This window comes from Lagopus muta, chromosome Z, assembly GCF_023343835.1.
Source record: "Lagopus muta isolate bLagMut1 chromosome Z, bLagMut1 primary, whole genome shotgun sequence".
Lineage (NCBI taxonomy): Eukaryota > Metazoa > Chordata > Aves > Galliformes > Phasianidae > Lagopus > Lagopus muta.
The window spans coordinates 4,549,927-4,571,437 of NC_064472.1; the positions used below are offsets into that span (position 1 = coordinate 4,549,927).

General features: G+C 35.8%; 1 protein-coding gene across 1 annotated transcript in view; it reads left to right on the forward strand.

Moving 5' to 3' along the window:
- The window catches only part of RIT2 (Ras like without CAAX 2), a 198,970-nt gene that overhangs the window by 82,467 nt on the left and 94,992 nt on the right, over positions 1-21,511 (forward strand). Inside the window, exon 3 of the mRNA XM_048932024.1 lies at positions 6,019-6,092. Within this exon, the coding sequence (XP_048787981.1) occupies positions 6,019-6,092 (74 nt within the window). The remainder of the gene's footprint in view (positions 1-6,018; positions 6,093-21,511) is intronic.

Genomic DNA, 21,511 nt, shown 5'->3' on the forward strand with positions numbered 1-21,511 from the left:
TACTTGAATATTAAAATCCAGTGGTTACTTTATTGATAACAGCATTCTTATCATAATTGATAGTTGCTGCACTGGGCCACATTACTCATTTAGACTTCGTCAGACTTTGATCCAAACTTTGGCCATAACCAAGTCTCTCTGTGGAAGGAAATCATTTATAGGAGGTGACATATCCCATATACGGGAGAATTCTACATTTCGTTGCATTATTGCTATGTAAGAATACAATCAGATTCTCTATCCATATGTCTGTGAGTTTTGCATTCAACATTCCTTGTAATTTCCATGACAATATTCAGTTCATTTCAGGAGGACAAAGTGAACTAAAAGTTAAGAGCTGTTCTGTATTCCAACTTACATTTGGAAGTTTGTTTTTTGGCTTACAGAATTGAGAAAATGGAGAATTGCATCTTTAAATGAAATTATTAATGACAGCAAGAGCGTATAACAGTACTATTCACTTGAATTTGGCAAGATCATTTGAAAACAATGTTAAATGTTTTCTGAAGATATATAGGTCCAAGACTGTGGTTTAATTTCTTATCTGAGAATATGTCTATGGCAATTTGAATACTAAAATAAAAACTGAGAGGGAGAAAATGCCATGTTTCTCATCATGCAACTGAATATATATAATGAAAAAAGTATGAATTCCTTTCATAAGAAGCACTTAACTATTTCCTTTTTGTTTGTTTGTTTATTTCAATTTTCTCAAGGTCTTTTCTATAGTCTTTCTAAAAGAATAAGGGTTAAAATAGGTATTAACTACATTCAATGTTGCATTACTTAACTACTTTAGTTTCACAGAAATGTAAAGAACAGCAGAGCACATATTTACTGAAGAAGGAATTTTCTTTTGTGAGTTTGGAAAGGCATTGGCTATCCTTTTTGTGTGCTACAAAATTTCAGCAAGACTCTTCCGCTAGAAATGATGTTGCCTGTTACAATCATTTATTCTCTTGACACAAAACTGAGCAAAATCTGAAAGATCTGACAAAGCTAAATAAATGACAGATTACCATCAAATGTGTTTCAATGTTGAAAATAAAAAACAGCAGGGCTGGAACAAATAATCTGAAGTATTCTTCACTGTTGGTATAATGGAATTAAGTAACACTAGGAAGAACCGGAAATAGGGTGTTGCAGTATCACAGTTACTAGTCTGATGTGGTATGTGAGTGCCCAGTTTTCCTATTTGCTGTAATTTAAAGAATATTGCTATCTACATGAGTATTTACTGAATATAAGGCAATCAAATCTGTCAGTTCTACACTTCCAGGCTATTCATTGCTTCCTCTATGTGTAGAACTCATAGGAAGGCAACGACAAGTGACTTACTGTCACTGACTACAAATTGCTGATATCAATGCTCAACCAAATTAGAGAACACTCCTACTCCAGGAGCACAATTTCAAAATGCCATGGTTTTATGATGTTTGGTTACCAGTATTCCACATGATAACATCATGCAGTGCACAGGAGGTAAAGAGTTAATGCTCCAGGTCCAGCTACCTGTCCTGGAAGAGAACTACTACATTCCGCAGAGGACTGTTTGCTGTTCTGTTATTATTTCTGCTCAGAGGGAGAAGATAAAAGGCCTTCATAGGTCACCTGATGGCCCTTTTTCGATCATCTGGCTCGCCTCTGTTATATGCCATATCATCACAGCATGAGAGTAAGGCCTTTGGCTTTTGGACACTCATTTAATTTGATTTATTAGTTTCAATTCCAATTATATTGTATTATATTGTATTATAGTGTGTTATCTTGCATTCCAATATGTTATTTAGTAAAATAGTATGTTTCTCCTCAGATGATTGCCGTTGCTTTGTTTTTGGGTCCGTCTCTCTACCCTTTTTCCCTTTTTCTCTGATTCTCTTTTTCTTTTTTTCCATTTTCCTGGGGCACAGATACACATAACCCTAACCCTAACCCTAACCCTCCTCCCCGCTAGTCATGCAACAGGGCCAAACTGCCCATGAACCATTGACATATGACAAAGGAAGTCATGAGACCAATATATTTTGATGGCCAATTACTGTGACATTAATATTTTTATCTCAAACAAGTAGATACATGTAGTAGCTGGTACAGTGGTTTAGATCTTTCTTTGTCCACTCTCTTCATATTTGAAAATTCCTTGTTGTAAGCAGAAAGAGAATGTAAACAGCAAATGACTTATAATCATTTTATATTCAGAAGCATCCCTGAATTAAAACGCATATGTAGCAGATAATAGAAGCACAACAAGATCTGAGTCCCTGCTATCTCTCTGACATACAAGGAGGACAACAAGAGGCAGAATTCCAGGTGTGACTGAGCTTGGACTTCCTTCTGTTGTCATCTTTTTAGCCAAATAAAATATACCTTGGCTCATCTGTATATGAGATAATCTTCAGTGTAGTAGATAGAATGTTTATCTAGAAGTCATAGAAGCAGAATTAACAAATGAAAGGAGGAAGCTACTGACCTACTTTTCAGGGATTGGGATATGTCTGTGATGCAGAAAAAAAGCCTATTGCAACATTCCTTTAAACTGCACACCAACCAAATCTATTTGTCATGAAGAAGTTACCTGCTCATAGCAGAAAAAGAGCTTTGATACATTTTTAATGAATCTAGATTCTCCTGTGCTAAAATAACTGAGAGTAACACAAGCCTGCATTAATTATTGTTCTTCTGTCTCCAAAGAGATGTCCTTCAAAAATGAAAGGTGAAAAAAAAATATTTTCACTTTCTTAAAAAAAAAAGGCTTAAACAACCTTTTATTTCTTTTATCTTATTAATAAAACTAAAAAGAACAATCAATTTAAATTTATTGATTTAAATGAGATATTCATTAAAGGAGGAAATAATAATAACATAATTAAATCTCAATTATAAAATAGGTGGAGCTCAGTTTGATCTTTCTGTATGGAAAAAAAAAAATATTTTAAAAACAGAGGTTTTGCTATGTATTTTAACTATTCATTTAACAAATTAGTTAACTGTTACATAAACTACACAATGACACAGATTTTCCTTTGATATCTTGGAAATGCTTATTCTTACATTCTGTATTTGAATTACTGTAAATCATAACAATAAAAATAGGCTGCATCCTTAATTATTTCTTATAATATCCTATCTATCTGCTGCATTTTAATGAAACCAAAATTTGAGACCTTTCAATTAGCTTCAAAGGAAGATTTCTACTCAAGTTAATACAATAAAATTAGTCTGATTAAGGCCAAGCTAGATGGGGCACTGGGTATCCTGATCTAGCTCTTGATCTAATGATAGGCAACCATGCTAAGAGCATGGGTCATGGGTCTTGGAACTAGGCGATCTTTGAGATCCCTTCTATTGCATTCTGTGATTCTGTGCTTCCATGTGATGTCTAATGTGCTATTATTTTTTTTCTCTCTCTCTCTTTTTCTTTAAAAACAAACAAACAAACAAACAAACAAACAAACTTGTTCTACTATTTTTCTGCAACTCCAGCTGGTTTTATGTTTAAATAAATTTTTAAAGGATAACTCCTTAGGGCTGAAGGATGTAAAATCCAAATATACATGATCTAATAGCTACCAATTATCTTTAAATGGAATACTGTATAAATTAATTACATGAAAGAAAATGTAATGTACTCAAAGCTGATGAAGAGTGTAAATATACCAGACAGTATTTGTAATAATATGAACGATTTTTCAAAGAGATAAGATTAGACAGCAAATTTACTAATGCTCCTTATGGAGGCTTTCCTGCTTTGCCTATGCAATGAGACTGTATGTCAGTGCTGCGTCTTCCCTTCTGTTCTTCTCATTCCACATAAAAAGAATGTGCTCCTTTCTAATTTTAGGGTTTCTCAGTTTCCTTATTATGACTGTAATATGTATTACACTGCATACAGTAAAGATACAGCTATAATGTTTAGCATTATAATTATGAATAGGAATATATTGATTGAGTTCAGTGTATGGATATGTGTGTAATTCTGGATACGCTCATCAGTTCAATTGAGTAAAATAAAGACATCTATCAACATCATCCTTTACTCTGATCTCTTTCCATTACCTCCTCAGATGAAATTCCATTTTAAGAATGAACTGTATTTCTGACCTAAATGGTACAGCTCTTCCACTCTTACCTTTTCTTCCAAGTCCATACAGCATAGGATGGGAAGCACGATTTTTGATTTATGAATCATATACCCTATGCTGAAAATAAAGATTATCCTAATAGCCCAGGAGATCAACAAATAAACCAGGTAAATGGTAAGATCTGCTTCAAAGATTATGAACCTGCTAGTTCAACCATGAGTGTGTGCTATGATCTGTTATCTGGTATTAGGATATGAACTCACTTCCCTTGATCTTGAGCAAAGACTTCAAGCTAAATTTATGTGAGTTATATGTTAATTACATAAAAATGAATGGAATGCAAATGGACACCCGCCTGCATAGAAATATAATTTTTTAATATTTGTCATATTATTTATATTAAATAAAAATCATGTTTGATAGTTCATGTTTCCATGTGCATATAATTTTCATTTTTGGTTAAAAATAAAAAAGTAAATTACTGCATGCATCCTTGCTGTGCCAAAACAGATTAAATAACCTAAGCAGTCTAATTCAATCTGTATGGCTCTTTTTTAATATTAAAGTTCTTATTCAGTAATACCTATAAAGAGATCTATTGACTGAAACACATGCTGGTTGGAGTGCTTTGGCTTTCTCAGTAAGGCAGTGTATCATGCATTTAATTAAGCCTCTGGGTCATCATAATATCAGTGGGATGATCAGTAGTATTTGTTTAAAACAATACATGTTCCATGTCAGTAATTTGCTGAACTCAGGCCTAAAGAGGCAAGAGATTCGTGGAAATTACTGTACATGATTATGTCATTAAAGATAGCCTGTCAGTGGCGATGCAGGAGTGAACCAAGGTAATGACATACATAATACTTCATATTTTAGCTTTTTTTTTTTTTTTTTTCTTCGTGTAGATACAGACTGGGTTTTTACATACTTTTATAAAGTGTCGTATAAAATATGAAATGTATGGCACAAATTTGAATGTCTTGAGAATTTCTGCTACTTTCTGATTAATCCCACTGGGACCCTGGTCTTCTTCAGAGACCTCTTCAGGCAGGACTTGCAAAGTGAGCTGTTGGACATGGTCAACCATATATTCATATTGATTAATGGCACTTCTCAAATGCATTAAATTCACTTGTCTTGTCTTCACATCTCAGTACGTAGCCAAACCAAAATCATTCAAATTGCTATGCATTACTGCTTAATTAGACAGAATAGATAATTTGTGAGACTCAAGTACAAACATGGCCTGATTACTGAGCTGTGTTCAATCTTAGGAGGGAAACACAAATATTGAGAGTAGAATGAAATTGAAATGTGAGGAAAATGGTTTCTGCAAATAGTAGATCTTCTGTTTTGTTTTTCAGTTTCCAAATTTATCTTGATGGAAGCATGACCTAGGGGCATGGTCCAACAAACATATTTTTTCCCTTTCAAGCAGTGCTGAATGTGAAGACTCTGACTACAGAATTTATTTTTAAAAAATTGATTTACATCCTGGTCAGACATATGCAGTGTCTAATTAATTGTTCCAGGAAATCTGATCCAGAAGTCCCCATCAGCTACAGGGAGACTTTTTCAGTAATTCAGACAAAGTTTTTTCTTGCAATTATTTGCTGGAAAAGCTCTGTGGAAAGCTGGTACCTAGCACCAGAATAGAGACCCTGAATATTGGTGACTCAAGCAACAGTGTGGTGTGAACTATGCTTTTAAATCCAGGTAAATTTACTGTTACATTACTTTGAAATAATGCAATAGAAAAGATAAGGGTAATGCTTTTCACTATTTTTGGATTTTGGAAAAGGTATTAGTTACTGAAAAGAAAGAAAAGTTAGTTCAAACAGGAGAGTTTTTAGAAAGTCTACTCCAGGTTAGAAGAGCTACTTTTTTTGCTTTTCTCTGAGCCATTCCTATGTGTTGCATTGTGTTTTTTCAGAGGATGCCTATAAAACTCAAGTCCGAATTGATGATGAACCAGCCTATTTGGACATTCTAGACACTGCTGGACAGGTGAGTAGTTTTCCAGTGTAAACTGTTCTATTAGAGATAAAAGAACTCAACCTTAGATATATGGGTCACAGAGTGAGAAACAAGCTCCCTTATTTAAACATAAAGGGAGCAATCATAGAATAATATTGAGGAATTATCAAAGGAGTTTATACTGTTTCTGTGATATATTACAATTTCAAAATCTGACAAGAAAAGACAGAAAAATTAAATCATGTAGAAGCTAAAAAGCTCTTTCTTTCTTTTTCTCATGTACGCAGACATATCTATCACAGGAATGAGATGAATAAATGGTACAGTTAATTTGTCTTTTCTACTTTTCATCAATGCTTTTTTTATATACTGCAGGAAATTTCTAATATACTTGTAGTTGAAATATTTTGTTACCATTCTTCTTCTTCCCAGATTATGTTTAAACATTGAATGTTCACCTGAAGGTGAAAAAAAAATAATAGATACTGCTCAAGTAATGCACAGTGTATGTATAGCATGCATATATGTGTTTGAACATCAGTCAAGGAATTACATTTTTCACAGACACTAAGGTAAAAGAGGGGTTCCGAGAAATATGTTTTTTTTCATCTCTAAACTTTATTATTGTTTAATCAAAATGTTGCAGCTGTTTTGATCTTTTCCTGAGGTATGTGTCTGGTACTCTTTGAAGGTTTTGATAGTTTCATAAGCTTTCATAGCATAAGCACATCTTTTACAGGAATAATTAGTCAACAGGAACAGAAAATCCTTAAAAAAGTGAGCTAGGAAGCCTGAAAACCTTGATCTTGCCTTCCCAAAAACATCTGAACATACCTAAGCTCTTCACTGCAAATAGTAGGAAATGCTGTGTACTACCAGGAATTAGAACAGCATTAAGTTAAATAAGGCTGAAAGTAATTCAGAAAGATTGTGGTGGGAGTTTTATGTCTGAACAAAATATAGGCCAATTTCAAAGTAAACTCAACTGACTTCCAGGGATCAAAAGATGTCCTGAATTATTGTTCCTTGACCCCAAATGTTACAGTCCTAGCAGCTAACCAGTCATTTGCTGCTGGGTCTCCAGTAAAAGTATTTGATTTTTGAGAAAAGTCAAACTAGGTTTTAAGGAAAGTCTCCAAACTGTGAATTTAATTGACCTATAAATTATTACTAAAATAGGCTCAAGAACTTTCCAGTGCATTATAATTCTAGCATAGCATTAGAAATTTTTTCCGTGGGAAAACACTGTTTCAACATATAGTTAAGAATATGTTTGAAAATATCAGCACTTTTGATGGAGAAAGGGAAGGAGCATCTTTTCTCATTCAGGAGGTTTGAGCCTTGTAACTTCAGTCCTGTTTTGTCATTAGTACGCAATTATTAGAGGAAATACATCTCCAGCTGTTTAATATTGTAAAGTTTTATGTGTTTGTTAGTGTTCATGTGTTAAAGTTTTATGTCATGTGTTAGCCTTTAAAATGGTCTGCTATCTATGTCTACATTATTCTACACCTAAATTCATTTAGTCTGATATTGTAGAGTTAAAACGCTAAAAGCAGATTACTTCCTCACCCAGAACTGAAGTGATGAATCGAGTTTGTACAGCCAGCCTTTTTCTAATGGAAAGTAGAGCAAAATAACATACAATTTTTCTATTCATAGGTATATTCCCAGTATTCTGGGAATTTGTTTTTCTCTCCCCTACGAAAGTAGTCTGAGGGAGCTGGGCTCACTCAACCTGGAGAATAGAAGGCTGCAAGCCTTCTCTCATTGCAGCCTTCTAGTATTTAAAAGGGGATTACAAACAGGAGAGGAATCAACATTTACTCAGGTAGATAGTGATGGAAAAAGGGGGAATTGTTTTAAGCTCAAGGATGGAAGGTTTAAATTGGTTGTCACAGGTAGTTGTTCACAGAGGGAAGGGTGAGGTGCTGGAACAGCCGTCCCTGAGGGGCTGCAGAAGCTCCACTCTTGGATGTGCTTAGAACAGGCTGGATGGGGCCCTGGGCAAACTGGTCTAGTATCAGATATGGAATTTGGTAACTTTGCCAATGGTAGGGGATTGGAACGTAATCCTTTGAGTCCCTTCCAAACCAAGCCATTCTATGATTGTATGATTCCCTCTGGAGACACAGAGAATGCTGGAGTTAGTCTCTACAAGCCATAGAAGAAGGTGCAGTAGGTAGAGTGCTTCTTGCACCATGTTCAAAAATCATAATTTTGTGCAAAGGTGAGCTATCTAATATCTAATATCAGATTTGCATCTGTAATGAAAATATCATTTACATAAAGGGAAGAAACCAGCTTAAATTCAAAGGAAAGAAAGGGTATTAAATGAACCAAATACATATAACCCTACTCTTATGTTGAGCTAGCAAGTAACTTGTATAAGCAATAGAAATAATCAGATTGTGTTTTTTTTTCCATTTCTTTTTGTTACTATTCAGGAAAAAATAATCCAGATTTATTTCTCTCTGTCCTATGAAAACTAAAGTGTTTTTTCTGTTTTTTCTTTTTCTTTTTTCTTGTTTTTTTGTTGTTCTTTAAAGTATTTTTAAATATTTGTTAATATTCTGAAAGATTTTCTTAGATTTAGGCAAAAAGGAAAAAAAAGGTCTCCATAAGCTTCAATTTTTATGTACAATCCTTATTTGAAGTTCTTGATCACATAAAAAGTGTGCAAGAAAACCTCATTTTTAATTGGCATTGGAGAATAGGTATTTTTTTCAAAAATTATGAATTTTATAAAAACTGATTGCAGTAAAAAAAAATACAATGTTAAAACATGTAAAAAAATCACAAAAGTGGTTGGGAATATCAGAGAAAGGCTGTGTAATTTTATTTATATATTTGTTTGTTTGCTTGTTTGTTTATTACAAATAAATACACTAGTTTCAACACTGGAGGCACAGATCATGTAACGACCGAATTATGGAGAATGGTGTAGAGATTTTGGTGATTTTAGAGTGAGAAGAATCCTGTGGAAGCAGAACCAAACTTTATAGATTTATCAGCTGAGGTCATTGTACAGACTGGAATGGGTATTTTATCTAAGATCCAAGTTGAAGTGATACCAGAAAATCTCTGCTGTGTGTTTCCCTATTTTTCCAGTTCAAACTGTAATCACTGTAGCATATCTCAGTGTTACCTTTGCTAGGAAGCTCTTCCTACTTTTCCAGGCTATTATTTTGTAGAAGCTATCCACTCTAAGTATTCTAGATTTAGCTGCTTGTTTTTACAGATGGCTTTGAAATGGCTGCCTCCCCATTTCACTAAATAACTCCGGAATAAATCAAGTCTTAATACAAATCTCATTGAAGTCAGCAGCGAACATAACCTCCTTTCTCACAGACGACTTAACATCACTCTTGCAGAAATTCAAGTTGACACCCTTCTGTATCTTCAGTAACTTAGGGTAGAAATCCAAAGCACCGGATACACTGATGGTGGCCTGCTCTAATAACTAATGTTACTCTAATGTTGGGCCTCAGGGACCAACAAAGATGGTGTTGTAAGTTATGCAATATATAGTGAATGTCTCATTTCTCTCTAGGAGTCCTTGCAATCATAGCTAAGTAGCTATGATGACCAGGTTCGAATCATGATCTTAATCACTTTAGAACACTAAGAAGCTAAATTTTTAATTCCTTCCTATTTGAGAAACATAAGAAATTGGTAGAAAGAAAATGAGTGACATAAATGTATGAGGATGTTCTAGAGAATATGTTTCAGATAATGTGCTTCTCCTTTCCTTGCAGTACATTAGCAGTAATTACAGGTGTACGTGTACATCTATATATTTAACAATGACCAGATGTTGTGATTTGTTAATAATGAATACTGTTCTTTTATTGCCAAGTCTAGAGTTAAAAAAATGGATAAAATCAGATTTTATATCTGAAGCCAGATAAAAATGTCAGATATTTTAAATGCCAGATAGAGGTGCTTTGGCAGTGAAAACCTGTACATTGTTTCAGAAATACATTTTTAGTTCTCAGAATTCTGAAGTTAAAAAACTATCAAAATAACACGAGAAACGGGAATGAACTGTTAGTGTTGCTTACTAAGTTACTGATCATCTTATTTTCATAAACACACATTCATGGAACATAGACTGAGGTTCCGTGAATTCTGGGCATATCACTGTTGATTGTACTATAATGTTCTTCTGAAATCTGTGTTTCCACAGAAGATAAAGAAGCATTTCCTAAGTGCAGTTAGGGCTGGTGTAAGTAGTCATGCTTCACTGAACTCACTACCCCTGCTTCTCATTGCCTGCTATGCCTGCCGGCAGCATTACCTGGCTTTGCTCACACCAGTCAACTTCAGACAGAATAAGGTTAAGTTTACCCCAGAGAATGTTAAGTTCAGATATTACTAATGTACCTACGTAAGCAAATTGTCACAAACAGCACTTCAGAAGTTCCCATTACAAAGGCTGAATAACTGGTGAGTAGCAAGAGGGAAAGTAACAGCAATAAAATATGTTTTTTTGTATTTTTTTTTCTGTGGCACATTTAAATCTAAATGTGATGTGTTCTTAGCCTCACCTTTTCTGTTCAAAAAAAGTATCAGCGATGTCTGCAAGCACAAACTATTTTCTATAAAGATAGATTGAACTATCTTATTCAGCCTTGTCCATGGGGCATTTCCTGAGGTTTCTCTTTTTTTATTTTGTGTGTCACAAACCTCATCTGCTTTTACTGATATTATATTTAGAAAGGTGGTAATGCTTTGATTTCAAAAAACTGATGGATGCAAAGGAAAGGACAATGAAACATCAAATCCCTTTTTCATTTCCCTTCACATTTTGTATCAGGGTGACAATCCCTATTTGCTGCTATCATGCACAAGAAGCCTTCACAAGGATTTAAAAATACTGTTCACTCTCTTTTTTTTTTTTTTTTTTTTTGCTTTCTTATTCTCTCATATACATATACATATGTGTATATATGAACATATTATCTTTTATATATATATATTTCTACTCTTGGAGTCCAGCTTGAATTTCTCCTCCGAGAACATATGCAGCAGTTGTTCCTTCTGCTGTATTTATGCACTGGTGTGCATAATATAAAGACAAGAGTCTTTATTTTTGCTACAGCTAACCTCCTGCAGACATATTATCTAGTCTCCATGTTCAGACTTCATGCCTAAACTTAAAATTCTCTTCCCTGAAAGTCAATCTAAGATGATCCTAGGTAAAAAAAAATAAAAATAAAAAAAATAAAAAATAAAAAATAATAAAAAAAATTGTTTTCAATCACAAAACAGAAAATATGCAGAAAAAATGGCTCTCTCTACCTGACAGTGAGGCGATATATGTGAAGATTATTGCACCAATTTTTGCTTGTTAAAATGTGAGCTTTTCATGATAAACTTAGTGCACCAGTATATTTCCCAAGTGTGACTCAGAGACTTGAAAAATTGGCCTTAAAATTTGATGGCATGCCATTTCAGGGAGATTTTCCATTGTCTGGAGCGGTGTGCACATGAATTCATTTTCATGCAGACACTTTTCAACCTGACAACAGCAGTGTGCTCTGTAGTGAAATCCATCTCTCAAATTGCTAGCAAATCACAGGACATGTTTATCCTGCCAGGCTCCTAGACTGTGATTTTTACCCCTGCTTCAGGCTTTGAAGAGGAACCATATTAGTCCCAAGAGCCCTTCAGATAAACACACTTTCTAAGACTAAACACAGTAGTCCAATGACTCACTCAAGCTGTTATCTGAGATCCTTCTACTTATTATCTAAACATGCTGCTCTGTAATCCTAAATCAGTGGAAGTCAAATTTCAAAGTACATTACTGCAGCTTATCTCAAGAATTTTATATATTTATTTATTTCAGTAGTTTTATATTTATTTATTCATTCATTCATTCATTCATTCATTCATTTTAGTCAGTGTTTTATTCAGTAGTAATATTTAGTGTTTTTGTTTGTTTGTTTGTTTGTTTTGTTTTGTTTTTTTGAGGGGAAAATAAATTTAGAAAAACCTTTTTCCTTTCCTTTCCTTTCCTTTCCTTTCCTTTCCTTTCCTTTCCTTTCCTTTCCTTTCCTTTCCTTTCCTTTCCTTTCCTTTCCTTTCCTTCCCTTCCCTTCCCTTCCCTTCCCTTCCCTTCCCTTCCCTTCCCTTCCCTTCCCTTCCCTTCCCTTCCCTTCCCTTCCCTTCCCTTCCCTTCCCTTCCCTTCCCTTCCCTTCCCTTCCCTTCCCTTCCCTTCCCTTCCCTTCCCTTCCCTTCCCTTCCCTTCCCTTCCCTTCCCTTCCCTTCCCTTCCCTTCCCTTCCCTTCCCTTCCCTTCCCTTCCCTTCCCTTCCCTTCCCTTCCCTTCCCTTCCCTTCCCTAGAAATAGAGTAAGGAAATGAAATCAATTTTATTTTTAATGCATAATTGTAGTGAACTAAGTAACAACCATTACCATAGTGCATTAGGTGAAGAACATTAATTTTATTTTCAAGTGTTTTCATTTCACAGACTGATGATGACATACTCAGAGAATCAAACCATATCAAATGAAATCTGGTGGATTTCTTAAAACAAACTATTTTATATTTTCTAGGGAGTACTGAAATTCCTCTGATGTCCACGTCATTTGATTTGGTAATGGACAGACTTTGGAGAAACATTTAGCAAAGATAAAAAGTGAAAAATGTACATTCCTGTACATTGTAGTGGGTAGGCATTTAAGGTGAACATCAGGATTCAATGAGTCTAGCAGTACAAACTTCTTGTCCTTCGCTACCATTTCACTTTAAACTTATGGAAGTTGTTCCATGTTGCATGTGAAAGAATACTTTCTACTGTTGTTTTTTTCCTTTTCAATAAATTCTTCTTTTTCTTAAAAGATTATCTCTTTGTTCTTTGTTCTTTAACTTGTAACTCCTTTTCTGAAAACTAATAAACTAATGAAATTTTATCACATTAGTGTCATAACTTTTTTTTTTTAATTTTATTTTTTACAAAATAAAAGCGTTTAAAAGAAGAAAACATGCTTTTACAAACTCCATTAAAACAGAAAAGTTCTATATTGTTCTTTTCAGATCTTTTCTTGCAGCATTATCTGATTTTTATTGTATTCTGTTGCCTACTTCATGGAAAATAACTGTATAAGCGCATCCTATATAATTAAACTTCATCCAGGTTATTCACAGAATGTTATGCAAATTTGCCTTTTCTTCTAACATTATAGCTTTTCTTACTACTTTTTAATGGCATTGGAACCCCTAAGAAGTTACTTCTGTCAGAGTTTGGTTGTATGTGTCCTGATTTCTTTTTATAACATTCATCTGTCCTAGATAATCTAGTTAGGAATTCCAGAGGTTTGCCTATCAAAAATCATTTGTTCTGAAGTAACTTTACACAGAACACTGATTGCTGTGGATAGAAACCTCTTTTCTGCCTGTACCAATTTTCACAGAATTCACATTAATAATGTATTTTCATTACTGAAACTTTAGCTTGTATGCTAAGAAAACAAGACTGTGTAACAGCGCTACTCAGTGCTATTTGGCCTAGAAACAATAAATGATCAAGAAAGATGTCTCTTGTAGAACAGGGCATCAAGGCTCTCAGAGACCATGGGATGTCCCAGAGAATCTCAGTTTAACAGTGCTCTTCTGTATCTGCCGGATATTCCACCACTACATTGAATATGCATTAGTAGACCAGATAAGATCAGTTTTATCTGAATCATACAAGTTCATAAATTACAAACTGCATGTCTGCTCATAACTTTATTAAAAAAAAAAAGAAAAATGGCAATAGTTTGGACTTACAGAGAATTGGTCCCTCTGAATTTTCTTACACGTTCATTAAAAACATATATTTTCTGAAAAGAAACACTTCTTCCCCTCTGAAGTCTTTATTCATATAAAATGTATGAAATAAGAGTTCTTAGACACTCAAGGAAGGAACTAACTATTCTTCATGCCCATACAGAAAACAATGCTTCACACATCAGATAGATGATCCTTTCTGGACTCTCTTGGTTGAATATTTAAGACTACTACACTTTGGCACTGTGCCTGGTGAAAACTATTTGTGTACACATTTGCACTGTCTATTAGAAACACTGTCAGTGACTTCATGTATCTTTCATAAAGAGTTCTTTATATTAGAAAAGAGAATAAAAGAAGCACAATTCTGAGTTTCCTTTCAGTATACCTATACTGGAGGCTTCTTTGGGAGCAAACTTGCATATAATACACAAAATTTCCTCCTTACTCAATCTGAAGTACATTGCACTCTGTGCAGTGTCTTAATCTAATGTTTTCCTAGAAGTTGGTGGTACAAGAACTACCTGCCATTCTGTAACATGCTATCACTGCATTTTCTTCATTAAGTTCCTGCATATGTATGTTTTACCCATTTCTGTCATCCCTAATTAACACATTTCACCTCCAATAGGAACTGAAGCTCTGTCTTAGGACTGGGGCAGAATGTGTGGACATGGAGAACTACAAGTTTTCCTCCTTCTGTATTATAGCTCTATCTCTTCAGGGATGGGATTATAGGGTGAAAGTGGACTTACCATAATGTGTGACCTTGTTGAAAATAGCTCAAAAATTTTAGTATCTACTATTTCTTTCCCACTTCAGAAACAGTGACTATGCTTAATCATTGCTATTTTTGCCTTCCAGATCCCACTTGCTCTTTCACAGAACCATTCCATATTGTGTTTCAGGGAATTATATCTTCAAGATAATATTTACCTTCCAAGTCATGTTTTGATTGGCAGTGCTAACTGAGAGGCTACGATGGCAATTTCATGCTGTGCCATGCGGTAAAGACAGTGGCGGGGGTACTACACAGTTGTTAATGTATGTTCTGTGTGTTCCCAAAGGAATTACTCTTATCTAACTTAAATTATTCACAGAGTAAGCTTCTGCATCTGAACTAGTCATTCAGATTATTCTTATAGCTGCTGGGAATACATAGTTGTTTTGATAGCATAGTTCTGCATATTCTCAGATAAATGTTTAAAGAAATTTAGGCAGCTTTCTGGGTTTCCTTTTTTTTCATTGACTAGGAGGAAAGTTTAGGCAGCTGAACAAGGTACAGACATCTAAATAGCAAATATGTGAAGTATGATGGAATGCTTTTAGTATCCTTATATCAAGGCAATAAAACCTCAGAGCAGGATAGCTTTATTGTGCATACCTCACAGACATTTTGTAACTGCTCACAGTCAAGGTAACACATTCCTTCTTTTTCATCTAAGACTCTGTTCCCACAAGTCCCCAGAAGGTCACAGAAAGCAGTTCTGCATGACTGTGTGGATGCCAACCCAGTGACTATCCCCTTGTGCTTAATGCTACCTAATCATCTCACTTGCATCAGAAACACTAGTTCAAATACAAAGGAAAAAGAATGCTGGAATAAATCTGTAAGTTATAGGAACATGACAACTCAAACCTTTTGAATCACAGTCATATTAAACTTAATATTGTAAATAATACAAAATGAGTGCAGCTATGCTGTAAATATTTTGTATTCTTATTTGTGATGATGTATACTGTCTCTGGAAGCGCATTTCTCAAGTAAATATAGAGCTAGGTTTCAGTGGCAGAATGAACCCATAATTGTTTAAGTATTACAGAAATCTAAAAAAAAACCTAACTGGAAGCTTGTTTTCTTATTTTCTTCACATCTTCAGATTCTTAATTCAGGATTTATCTCAAGTGATCAGTAGGCTACAGGGCAAAGGAGAGAAATATCATTCCTGTTAAATTTTTAAGGGAAATAATCTTGTTATGGAAGTTGTTGTGAGTGAAGGTATATGCAAGCCAGCATATAATTTACAGTCATTTAATGGAGTGATGGGATATCTGATTCTTTCACATTCTGCTTCACTTCTGCAAGCTGCAAAAGACTCCATGGGGATGATGGCAACTCTACCGACACTATTTGGGCTGACAGATCTTTGCTTGTATCCCTTGACTGAAGCTGCAATCATTACCTCTTTGCTAGCGGGCTGTTGGCTTTTTTTTTTTTTTTAATTGTTGTTTACTAAAATGTAATTACTGTGCTATCAATTCTTTTGCTTTACCATTTTTTATGTTTTTGTGATAAAAGGTAAAAATTGCCTCTATTCTTTCTTGAATACCAATGAGGAAAGAGGGAAAAGCCTTATAAACCAAATACAGCTGGTGGTATTAGATATAGTTAACAGTGAAGATTGCTTCTGTGCATGCTTTTAAGAGAAAATTACTAAGATATAGATTCTTAAGAGAAACCATTAGCATTAAGATGAAAGAAAAAGCTCATTGATTTAGGGAATGTACCACTGAGGCATTTTGCGGGCATTGTCAAGAAGTGATATGGTGATTTTATTCATATTTTGGTTGAATGAAAAAATAGGTAACATCTCTGAGGTAATAGACTATACTTTTATTATTGTCTTTAGAAGATTAAGATTAATTAAGTTAGCCAAGTAAGTTGCAGAAAACTGGTGAATACATCTTCATGTGAGAGGCCAGTTAGAATGGGAACATCAGTTCAAATAAACTACTTCTGGAAGGAGGGCCTGAGATTATTTAGTAATTCCTCAGAATGAAAACTGAGTCAAAATGTGGTGCTATTTATTAAAGCCCTGAGTTATTTTATCAGGATATTATTTTCATTTTTATTTTTATTATTTATTTTTATTATTTATTTATTTATTTATTTATTTATTTTTCCACCTTGCTGCCATGATTCATTCTTACTTTGTAAACCAACTACGTTGCAGAACAATAATGAATATAGAAAAGTAAGTGTCTATAAAATGTTCTCCTGTTAGCTAGTGGGCAATGTACTAGTGACAAATCAATGTAAGAGACCCTATAATGTCTCCTCTAGGGACATCCTTACCTGTGTTTCAGTAGACAATGCTGCAGAAAACATTTGACTATAAGCAATACCAAATACAATTGGAATAAGTATTAAAACTAGAAATAGAACACAGGTCTTTATATTCCCATGTAGGAAAGGATGTGAATTCACAAGTGATAAAATTAAGTTATCCCACAATATTTTTAAGAAGTCCATAATGAAACTGACTTCTCATACTGTTTATTTGCAATAGAAGTGAAAATTTACACATATCAGCTTGAGCTTTCAGATTCACCTGAAAGAAAAGGAGACTAATATCTGTATGAATATACCTCATATAGTAACTCAGGTTAAGAAATCAGAATTTAGAAATTCTCCAGAATAAATAAATAAACAAATAAATAAATGGATGGAAGTCTCTGTGCTTCAATCTGAGTCTAATCATGTTTCTCAACTTGTGAGCTGTCTGTTACTCTGACTTACTCAGTTTGAGCTATTTTCTTTCCTATAAACAAGGTCTTGAATTGCTCCCTGTCATTCATTCCATCTAGATAAGCTTATCTCCTCAGTTTCTAGAGTGCGTATGGACTCTTAGAAAACCCTCAGAAATGTCAGCAAAGAAATAGTATAACTACTTATTGCAAAACTTCAAAATCATCCCTGTATCTTCCTGCAAAGATTATCTATCTTCTGAGGAAACAGAAAGAATATTCTTCTTGCTGTTGTTTATCTCCCTAAGTAAATTAATTAACTTAAACAGGAGAAGTGGCTAGATAAGTAGGCACCAGCATCAAAAAGGTTGATGTTGCTGCTGGTTGTCTTGTATATTATGGATTAATCTCAGTATCTATCTCAGCTTTTTACTTGATTGTTCCCAGAATTAAGAGAAGGTTACTGATTTTGTACAATGTGGAGATCATAATATTGTCTTGGAAAGCTGCCATATTATGTTCAGAAAGACATCAGCATGCTAGGAACATAAACTACATCTTTATGTTGTTTTTGTAGTATACTGCTTGTCTGTAATGTGCATTTTGTTGCCAGTAAAAATCAAGGATATTGCTAAGAGAAGCAAGGACTCATTCCTATAATTATAAGGCATGAGATACTGGCTGACCATTAATCAAGGGACTGTTTGTAATAGTAACCCATTTCCACATTTCCATCTTTCCCATTTTTCAGAGGGACCTCGACAGGCTGGAGTGCTGGGCTCGGGTGAACCTAATGAGGTTCAACACGGCAAGGAGAGTGGTTACAAGGAGAGTGGTTAGGCCCTGGAACGGGCTGCCCAGGGAGGTTGTGGATGCCCCGTCCTTGGACGTGTTTAAGGCCAGGTTGGACGGGGTCCTGGGCAACCTGATCTGAATGTGTATGTTTGGTGGCCCTGCTAGGCAGGGGGGTTGGAACTACATGATCCTTGAGGTTCCTTCCAACCCGGGTGATTCTGTGATTCTGTGATCCACTGCAAGCTTATGGTCTATTTCTTGTTTATACTAATTCCACTTTTGAACTGCTGGATCACTACTGGAACAAGCAAAAGGGTTGTAAGAGAGTGTCTGATATCCAACCAGAATAGTGAAGAGATTGATGTAGAGAATGAATCCTGTTCTCAACTATTTAAGCCAGAGCTCCAGCATTTTTTTTCTTCATCTGAGTCTGAGCTGTTATTCAGCTCTTTTCTTTCCTCCTAGTGATGTGGCAGATGGTTTGGGCTGGCACAAATGGCTAAGTACCACCTGCTGTACACTTCTTTCTGTATCTTTTGATGTGCTTCTCTCTTGTTGTTGTTTGCAAAGGATGACTGCAAAAAGAAGGGAAACAAAAAGAGAACGTATGCTGATAAGTCAGTGATTTTTTTTCCTGTTTTGTTGTCTCTAGTAGCCTCTGTTGAGTGCATGCTGGAATTATTCAAGTAAATACAGAATGTCTGAAACTCTGACATCCGTGATAAAAAAAAAGCATACCTATTATCTTCTAATGCATCTTGAATGTATTTTATCCCATGCTGAGGGATAGTATTTCCTTCTGCTGAGTGCTGTGAAGAGAAAATTCATCCATTTGTGTTAGGCACCAGATGTTACTCAGTCCTGACTTTTCAATCTGCTCTGGAAATACCAGTCTTGAAGAAACTAAATAAAAATTTCAAAATGAACAAAAAGACAAGTCTCATCATCCAAATGCATGACAGATGTGATTAAGTGGGAACTGTGGCTGGCAGAGGTTGGGAGAGGTATTTTTGTTTCAGTTAACAATCTACAGTTGAAGTAGTGAGGGAGATAAAAGAGAAACTCATCCATCATCTCTCAATTGATTTTCTGAGGGTGGAATGAAGTACACATAGGAGTCAAACATCTTTCTCTCCTGGCTGTAGTGTCTACCTTTTCAGTAATAGAAACCAGATAAAATAATGTGTGTCTAATGTATCTAAAGAAATAGCAATATTAAGATGCAATGTGTCCTCCCAGCTTTCCATCCAGAAACTTTACAGAATCACAGAATCACAGAATTGTAGGGGTTGGAAGGGACCTCCAGAGATCATCGAGTCCAACCCCCCTGCCAAAGCAGGTTCCCTACAGTAGGTCGCACAGGTAGGCATCCAGGCAGGTCTTGAACATCTCCAGAGAAGGAGACTCCACCACCTCCCTGGGCAGCCTGTTCCAGTGCTCCGTCACCTCTCTGTAAAGAAGTTCTTGCGCATGTTTGTGCAGAACTTCCTATGCTCCAGTTTCTGGCCGTTTCCCCTTGTCCTGTCTCCACTCACCACTGAAAAGAGTCCGGCCTCGCCCTTCTGCCCCCCACACCTTAGATACTTATAGACCTGGATCAGGTCCCCTCTCAGTCTCCTTTTCTCAAGGCTGAACAGACCCAGTTCACTCAGCCTTTCTTCATAGGGGAGATGCTCCAGGCCCTTCACCATCTTCGTGGTCCTCCGCTGGAGGATTTCCTTAAAAAAATAACTTCTGGAGGCTTCTTGCAGCATGCATTTAACAAACAACTTTCTAAAATTTACTCAGCCTCGTATACATAAATAAAATAAAGAAAATTGTTAAAAAACTAAATTATTACAGTACATCTCAGTGGTGTACATTTTTGTTCAATTCATCATTTTCAAGAAGTAGAAGAAATCATAGAATCACAGGATCACAGAAGCATAGGGTTTGGAAGGGATCTCTGGAGATCATCTAGTCCAACCTTTCCATTAACGAAGGTTCCCTAGAGTAGGTTGTAGGGGAGAGTATTCAAGCAGGTCCAGAGAGCAGACTCCACAACTTCTCTAGACAATTTTTCCAGTGTTCTGTCACCTACAAAGTAAACAATAATTTTCTCCAGTTTGTACCCATTACTCCTTGTCCTGCTGCTGGGCACCACCAAAAAGATTTTTGCCCATGGCACTTGATTCCCTCCCATTAGATATATATAACCATTGATTAGAAACCCTCTCAGTCACTCAGACTCTCAGATCTCTCAACTATTCCGCATAGGAGAGATGTTCCAAGTCCCAATCATCTTTGTGGACCTCTGCTGGTCATTCTAGAAGTTCCCTGTCTTTCTTGAATGGAGGAGTCCAGAACTGGATTCAGTAATCCAGATGTGACCTCACCAGGGCAGAGCAGATGGGGAAGATCGTGTCCTTCAATTTGCTGATCACACTCTTTTCAATGCACCTTACAATACCATTGGCCTTCTTAACCAAAAGGGCACACCGCTGAGTTATGGCACACCTCGGTCCATCTCAACAGAGGACATTTCAGCAGGTCAGCCTTTAACCCATACTAATGCACACAGTTCTTTTTCCCAGGTGAATGAGCAAACACTTTCCCTTGTTGAACCTCATAGTGTTCCTCTCTGCCCAACTATCCAGTCTGTCCACATCTCATTGAATGGTAGCACAGCCTTCTGGTGTGTCTGTTGCTTCTTCCAGCTTTGTAACATCAGCAAACTTGCTGAGAGTTCACTCTGTCCTTTTATCTAGGTCACTGACAAAGATATTAAACATGGTTCAGAGCCAGTACTGACCCCTGGGGAATACTGTTATCTATAGGCCTCCAACTGGACTCTGCACCTGTGATCACAATCCTCCAAGCTCTATTACTCAGTCTGTTATAAATCCACCTCACTATACACTCATCTATGCCACACTTCCTTAGCTTACCTATGAGAATGTTATAAGAGAGAGTGCCAAAAGCCTTGCTAAAGTCGAGGTAGGCAATTTCCATGACATGACATCATAGAAAGTTACTAGATTGGGCAAGTGTGTTTTCACCTTTGTGAGTACATGTTGATTTCTCCTGATAGCATTCTTTTTTTTTTTTTCCACTTACTTGGAGATGATAATCCGAATAAGCTGTTCCATCATCTTCCCAGCAGTGGATGTAAAGCCAACTGGCCTGTGGTCCCTTGGATCCTCCTTCATGCCCTTTGGAAGACTAGAGTGATGCTGGCTAACCTTCATTCCTGAGGCTCTCCTCCTATTCTCCATGAAATTTAAAAGTGATAGATAGTGATTTGGCAATTTTTTTTTCTTAGCCTTAGGGCTGTACAAGTTGTTAGCATGGAAGAAATGAATATTAAGGGATCCCTTATCTTCCAGTTCACTAATCCAAGGGATGTCTCCAAATATATTCTTGAAA